We start from the raw sequence: 7,526 nt of genomic DNA on the forward strand, positions 1-7,526 counted from the left end.
TCCACGCAGTAATGCCTAAGGGTCCCAGTGGCCCCCGCAGCTGGGCTGTGGGTCAGCCCCAGTATGTTTGCCTCAGGGAGGCTCTGGACCCTGCTGCAGCTGACTGGCCTCACCGGCTCCTCTAGGGCCTTCCTGTTCCCCGCGGACCAGAAGATCGACATGGAGCACTGGGCAGAAGATGTGGAGTTGGGCCCCTGCGAGCTGCACCACATGAGGGTGCAGGACAACCAGCTCTTTGACGTGTCCCCGCGGGCAGGTCATCTCCTTCCCGGGCAGGAGAAGCCCGTGCAGCTCACGCACAGGTGACGGTACCTCCCTAACCCCTGCCCCAGGGCAGCAGGGCCCTGATTCTCAGGCAGGGGCTACTCATCTAGGACAGTGCATACCCAGCCGTGACTGTATAGACGCTCTCGGAGCAAGTCCCAGGCCAGGCCCCCAGGGAGCTGGTCCTGGTGGGAGTAAACTGAGGCTTGCAGGAGCGTACTCTGAGAACGTGGCCTGCCCCAGCCAGCCGGGGGCAGTGGGGGAGCCGATGCCCTCCAGCTCTGTGCTTCCACCTCTGCTTTGAACGTGGAGCAGTCATGGCCGTCCTGTGCCATGGGGATTCCCCGCCCCACGTCGGTTGTGAACACGCTCTGTCCTCCAGTGCCCGGTCCCCAGAGGCTGCATCTCTGCTGCTTTCACGCAGGCAGACTGGTGAGGGCTGGGCTGGTGCATTGGGGTTTCTGGCTCAGCACCATGCCTCTCTAAACACCAGCACCCCTGTCCCCACTTCCGGGTCCTCATGCAGCAGCCACTCCGTAGCAAGGCAGTGGCTGTCTGCCGCGTGTGGGTTTCTAGTGCTCCCTGCTCACTCTCTGACCCCACTGGTTTCCCGGCCTTCCCAGGCATGACTTCCTCGGCACTGATTGCCTCCCGGTCCTGGGGCGTGAGGTTCTGGTAAGGCAGCCAGCGCGGGCAGGGCAGTGAGCCCCTAGGCCAGCGCGGGCAGGGCAGTGAGCCAAGTCCCAAGCAGGTGCTTTCCACAGCAGCCACGTGGTACTGCCCTTGCCATGTGCTCCGGCACAGGGAGCTGTAATGAAGGGCTTGACCCACATGAGGGGCACCCCTGTGGCTGTTAAGGCAATGCTTTCCCTGTCCTAGGTGGAGAAGGGGCTCCATGGGTCTGTCCTGTGTTGGGCTACGTGCTAGTGCCCGGCAGCCTCCAGTGATGACCCACTGGCCCGCTCCTTTCTAGTTCCAGCCCAGAACTGCCCCCCTGGGGTCCTAGATCTGCCTTGCACTTGTCCCTTCTTCTGCGAACCTCGTCCCTGGCCACCTCTGCTGTCACCCACTGGGGCAGGGACCCGCGCCATCTACCCTCTGCCCGTGCCCCTCTCCGTCCCTGGAGCAGGCACCCCCTACAAGCGCCTGCTGCCCTGGATCCCCACCCCGGCCTCACCCCTCCTGCCCCCTGTGCTCCCAGCTCCCTTCTCCTTTCCTTCCATGGCTGCGGCAGCTGCCAGTCCATCTTGAGCTGCAAGCAGGGGCGTAGCTGTGCTCCCCAACAAAGCCCTTGGCCTGGTGCTCTTGGGCCTGCAGAGAGGCTGCTGACAGATGGAGGTCAAGCCAAGGCTTGGGTTTCCTTTGGGTTCCCTCTCGGCCCCAGCCTGCTGGGGGGTCTCGGATGCGCTTTGGGGGCTGCACGCGTGTTAGTCCAGGCGCTCCTCCACTGGAAGCTGACGGTTCCCTCTCCCCTGCCTTTGCTGCAGCTGAACTTCGTTGGCATGACGGTGCAGTGTGGGCAGCCCTATCTCCACATCACCACCACCAGGCATGTCTTCACCCCCGTCGCCATTGGCAGCCCCAGCCCCCCCAAGCAGGTCAGCAGGGGAACCCACGCTGCTGGCCAGGGAGGGTGAGGGAAGGGCTCCATGGCTGTCTGGCAATGGCCCCATGAGGGCAGCAGGGCAGGCCCCGGGGCAGGGCGTGTTGGCATGGTGGGGGGCTGTGTGGCCCCTTCCTGCTCTGGCCAGGTTTTGCCGGGCTCTGACTCTGCATGAATCCTGCCGGACCGGGTTGCCTGTTCCCTACAGCACTGGCTCCCCTTGTTGGCTCTGCCCCACGGTCCTGCTGGCCATGCATGCAGGATCATCTACCTGGGATCCTTGGGAAAATGATTCCTAATTAGGTCTTCCAAGTGGATTAACGAAGCCCCATTAAATCCCTGTGTGACTCGCTCCTTCAGACTGCAGTTCTTGATGTTCAGCCTTATGTCATAGAGCCACAGAGTCGTAGGTGAGCCAGCATGGGAGGGTCCCAGGAGAGGCTGGACAGGCGCTGGGTGGGAGGGTCGAGGCACAGTGATGCCTGTGCTCTGCATGGGAGTGTCCCAGGCTGGGGAGGTGCTGATTGCCCCCCCCAGCAGGATCTGGGGGTTGAAGCCCCTCCAGAGGCGCTGGGTGTCGGCTGCAGCCCAGGCTGGGGCTGCGCCTGGGCTGTGTCAGTGCTCCTGCTGGGACTCAGCCCCACAGGGTCCTGCCCTGGCTGCAGGCTCTTGCCCTGCCACTCACGCTGTCTGGCAGGCAGGGATTTGCCCCCTGCTCAGCCTGGCCTGGGGGGTTTCCCCTCCCTCTGCAGTGGGGGCACAGCCTGGGCCTGGGCTCTTTCCAGTGCCCACCAACCCCCCTGGCAGCAGCAGGACGTTGATGGCCATGGCCCCCCTGCTTTCCCGGGGGCCGAGGTGGAGGAGATGCTGGGGGTTGTGTCAGGGAAACTGTTGTGCAGCTCCAAGGTCGCTCACGGGGTTTGTCCGGGGGGGTTGGACAGGAATCATTGAATCCTAGAGCCGTGGGGCTGGCGGGGACCTCCAGAGATCACATCTAGTCCCCTCCCTGCCTGAGGCAGCATCATCTCTGTGCAAACCACCCCAGACAAACCTCTTGTCTAGCCTTGGGGGTTGGCTGCACCCCAGGCTGAGCTGCGCCAATCCTCCTTGCTGGGACCAAAGCTGGGGGTCTTGGCTAGGGGGTCTTGTCCCTCCACTTAGGGTCAGACCAACCCCATATTTGAGATCAGGAAGGACTTTCCCCCTCAACCCCGGTGAGATTGTTCTGGGGATGAGGGGTTTTGCCTTTCACTGTGGCAGGGGCATGGCCTCTGCCTGGGGTCTCTGGGCCATCTATTGACAACATTTCATAGAAGCAGGAGCTTGGCGGCTCCGTTCCCCCTGCTTTCCCTGGGGCAGGGTCGGGTGTGATGTCTGCTGTGCCAGAATTTAGATGATGGTTTGTCTGGCCTGGTTTGGACAGGGCTGATCCTGCCTCAGGCAGGGCTGGGACTGGATGTGACCTCTGGAGGTCCCTGCCAGCCCCACGGCTCCAGGACTGTGATTCTGGAGGTGGGTTAGGCTGCATTGAACTCGGACTCCTTGGGCTCAGAACGTAGCTGCTTGGTGCTGTCTAGAGTTGCCCCTTTAGTCCTTTTGGATGAAGTTGCCCCAGCGGCCTAGTGTAGACCAGCCTGGGGTTTATGGGCCCCACTGGGAAAGCTCAATGGCCAGGTGACAACACACTGTACCGTGCTGTCACCCACTACAACCTTGGCCACCACGACACCAGCGTGGCCACCTCTCTCCCCCACCTCACCTTTTGCTCCATTGGATCCCACGGGGCTGAACCGGCCTCTCCCCAGGGCCGTGACAGGCACCCTTTGCATGTCACCTTCAGGTTTATGAGCTCTACAACGGGGGCTCCATGCCCGTGTGCTACGAGATCCCACCTGAGCCTATGCAAAGGATCTGCGAGGAGAACTTCCAGCATCCCGTGTTCATCTGCCTGAATCCCAAGGGGCAGATCGGCCCCGGCACGATGGGGCACATTGAGTGGGTCTTCTCCCCGCTGGAGGCCAGAACGTACTCGGTAGGGTTCCCCAGCACACAGCTGAGTGATGGGCCATGGGGCCGCCCTTGGCGCTGCCAGCATAACTGAGCAGGACCCCACCAGCCTCCCTAGTTACCTTGTAAATCACAGGACTGACTCACCAGGCAGTCAGGACTCATTTCCCCAACTCAGCTAGTCTTCTCAGATAACAGGTTAGTTGCAACCTATGCTGGGGAAAGGAGAGCCTGGCCAGCTGGCTGCCCAAGCAGTTCCTTCCTGAAAGCCATCAGCCAGCCCATTGGCGCACTTTCTGATTTGCTGTACAAGGGCCCTCATCTCTGCCCGCTACCGGACGCTGTCGATGCTTCCACTTCCTCAACCAGGTCTTTGTAACCCTCAGCCAGGCTGAGTCAGACCCTCTTCCTGGTCACAGCAGGCTGGACCTCGTTAGCCAGCCATCTTTCATTGAGTTCCCCCCACCCTGATGTGCAGACAGGGTAAGACCCATGGAAGAACCACCTGCATTCAAGAACTTGTCCAACATGGTCCAATAAAAGCTGTTGCCCCCACCTCAAAATCCCAGGGGAGGAGTCGTCCCACAGGCGGGGGTCTGAAGTCAGAGAGCCCAGAGCAAGCTGGTGTAGGCTGCGATGGGGGCAGGTGAATGGGAGCTTCCACCCTTCTACACTGCAAGCTCCCCTCCCGCCCTGGAGGAAGGGTCCTGCCCCAGGTCTTGGCTTCTCCACATTTTCCTCTCTCTCGAGACGCCATGAGCTTCCTCCCCTGCCCAGCTCCATTCTGGAGGTGTCCGCCAGATCCCGCTCTCCCATCTCTTCTTTGTATTTAATTTATTAACAAATCCAACTTGGCAAATAACAAGCCTCCCATTTAAAAGGGAGCTCCAATCCCCTCAGCTAGCCATAGAGACATAGGCTGACTTTCCACCCCCAGCACCCCCTAACCCCACATCCTGTGTCTGGTCCTCTGGCCCCTCCAGGCTCTGACAGCTCCTGTGTTGCAGTCGCTGTTACGCTTCTGTGTTTCTTCCTCTCTGCTTCTTGGTCTGCACCTTCCCCACAGAGCTCTGCGCAGCACAGACCTCACCTGCGTCCACTCATCCTTGCTTTTAAATTCCAGATTTATTCCAAATCACTTCTTCATTGTGTCTCCCCCGGGGTCACCTGCTAGAATTGCTGCTGCTCCTTCCCAGCATGCTGTGTAATTTGGTGTTACACCAGGATGACTCTGGAGGCTTTTATTGTACAAAAGAATCCCAAGCAAGTTCCTCCAGACTAGACCCTAGTTTATTGGGATATTAGCAGCTGGGCAACATGTCCTAGAGCAGCTACATCCAGCAGAGAATACACAGACATCCCCGCTGGGGAGGTGAGGTCTCTGTCCTCATGGCTGAGGCACATTCCAGACTCCCACCTCTCTGCCTTGGTGTGGAGGAGTATGATACAGTTCAGGTTCAAATACCTGTATTCCCATCCATTTCTCCCAGAGAACTGTCAGGGAAACTGAGTCACAACCTGCGAGCATTGTTCTTTCCTGGGGTCGCCTTATGGGGCATGATCATTGGCCTGTGCCTTTCAGCTGGAAGGCTTAGCTGTGTTTAATGCCCATGCCCAACCTTTCTGGAGAGCAGAGTGGGCAGCTCAGGAGATGAGTCCCCACGGCTGGGTCCTGGGTGGTATTGGCAGTGTCGTGGAAACACACGCAGCATACTTTTGGGCCAGGTCAGCAGAAGCTTTTATTCAAAAGAAACTACTGCTGTAGGGGGGGATTCCAAAGTGACATGGATTTCCCAAGCACTTGGAAGGGGTCCCCCCCCAAGAGCAAAATCAGGAGGCTTATATACTTTTTAACAGTTGCTTACAACTCACGTGATCATATAGTGAAATTAGCATGAAAAGCGGCTATAATATTACTTCATTATTTCTTTGCTGTAATCAGGATGGGAACTAATGGGGGAGGTGAGGTTAGTTCATAAACCTCCTTCTTGCACCTGGAAATCAGATTTGTACATACTTTTTTGCTATCTTCAAGGCCGCGGTGAGCAAAGCAGTTGCAGAGGAGTTACAAAGAACAAACACTTTCTCTTATCTGTTCTACTATACAGAGCCAGCAATTCTCCACAAAGCAGTTATGTCATCTTATAACTAAAATAATCAAAGTTTAAGGCATATATTTGTTCTGATTCCACAGCAGACAGGACTCTCCTTCTGGCTGCCCGCAGAGGTGTGCCTGCATCACGTAGCTCCCGCAGCAATGGGTTCAACTGTCCTGCTTCCTGGCATGGTCGGCAAAGGGGCCAGAGCCAGGGCCTGGGAGAACCCAGGGCCATGGGTCATCCCTCACCCTTTGGGGCAGGTCTCTAGGTCAATGCCAAGCCAGGTCACACCCTTCTGTGACCATCAGAATGGCACCTTGAATCCAAACCTCTGGCCTTCCCTCCTGTCACACCCGTGCACATGCCTATGACAAGGACAGGAGGAGAGGGAGGGAGAGTCAGTGCCAGAGCCCTTGGGCCTGAGCAGCGTGACAGACCCGTGGTGCATGCGTCTCAGCCGGGGTCTGTGGACACTTGACACCCTGAGACTCAGGGCCCAGCAGAGCAGACGGCTCGTTCCCGCAGAGGTAGCTCCAGCCCTGAGCCCCTTGGGTCATGCCCTGGATCTACCCTTCTTGTCTCTCCCGTGCAGGTCGATGTCTCCATCCACGTGGCCGGTGGGGAGTCAGCACTGGTCACCTTCCAGGGCATCGGCTACGACCCGCATATCATGGGTGACACTGCCCGGTTCGACACCGTGTCGTCTCCCTCGGTGACCCCAGGCTTCTCCAAGCTCACCCTGCCTGGGCAGGTGAATGCCAGGGGCAGCAGGACCAGCTCCAGGGCCCCAGCACGGGTGGGAGGCAGTGGGCCCGGCCCTATGGAGGGGATTGGCGCTCAGCCCCTTTGTAGTGGACTCACTTGGGGACAGGGCCCTTTGCCTCCCTGAAGTTGGCTGGATTTCTGCCTGGGCCCCTCGTAACTGAGCTTCATGCCAGCATCTCCCTTAGCCGCCTCTTTCCCCAGCCATTGCTTGATTAGAGGGAAGCTGCACTTCCCTCCCAGTCACGGTCGGGGTATCCGTACCTGGGGCAGCACAGCAGGCCCCGCCCCATCTGCACACAGGCATCCAGAAGACTAGGTGACCTCAAGGTCCCTTCCAGCACAACTTAACTATGATTCATGCAGGCAGGAGCAGGAATCCCCTGCCAGCTGCTTGGTTCTTCCAAGATTTGCCTGCTGACCTTGGTCTTGCCCAGGCTGGCCAGGCCCTCTGGGGTCCCCTCCAGCCTGGCCACATCCAAACCTGCCCCCCACATCCCCCTTCCAATGCAGCTTTGTGTGACCCATTCCTCACACTACCCCCAGCCCCGTGCACAGCAACATGGCCCATTGCTCAGAGACACAGAGAGCCCCCAGCCCTGCTTGGGAGGTGAGGGCTGGCAGTTCGCTGCCACTGCCAGAGGGTTCGGTGCACTCAGCAATGACTAAGCCATCCCAGCACAGCAAATGGCACTGGTGCCTGGAGCAGGATGAACCAGGCTGCAGGCAGGGGAAGCCATCTGCTCATCAAAGTCTGCTTATTCCCTCCAAGGCCTCTAGTGTCCTTGACA

The 7,526-nt window shown here is 59.0% G+C and overlaps 1 protein-coding gene across 1 annotated transcript in view; it reads left to right on the forward strand.

Moving 5' to 3' along the window:
* CFAP65 (cilia and flagella associated protein 65) overlaps positions 1-7,526 on the forward strand; it is a 37,366-nt gene that overhangs the window by 23,054 nt on the left and 6,786 nt on the right. Inside the window, exons 17-21 of the mRNA XM_025194629.1 lie at positions 126-302; positions 888-939; positions 1,752-1,862; positions 3,708-3,899; positions 6,566-6,724. Coding sequence (XP_025050414.1) covers positions 126-302; positions 888-939; positions 1,752-1,862; positions 3,708-3,899; positions 6,566-6,724 — 691 coding nt within the window. The remainder of the gene's footprint in view (positions 1-125; positions 303-887; positions 940-1,751; positions 1,863-3,707; positions 3,900-6,565; positions 6,725-7,526) is intronic.

The sequence above is a fragment of the Alligator sinensis genome, unplaced genomic scaffold, assembly GCF_000455745.1.
Source record: "Alligator sinensis unplaced genomic scaffold, ASM45574v1 scaffold821_1, whole genome shotgun sequence".
NCBI classification, from domain to species: Eukaryota; Metazoa; Chordata; order Crocodylia; family Alligatoridae; genus Alligator; species Alligator sinensis.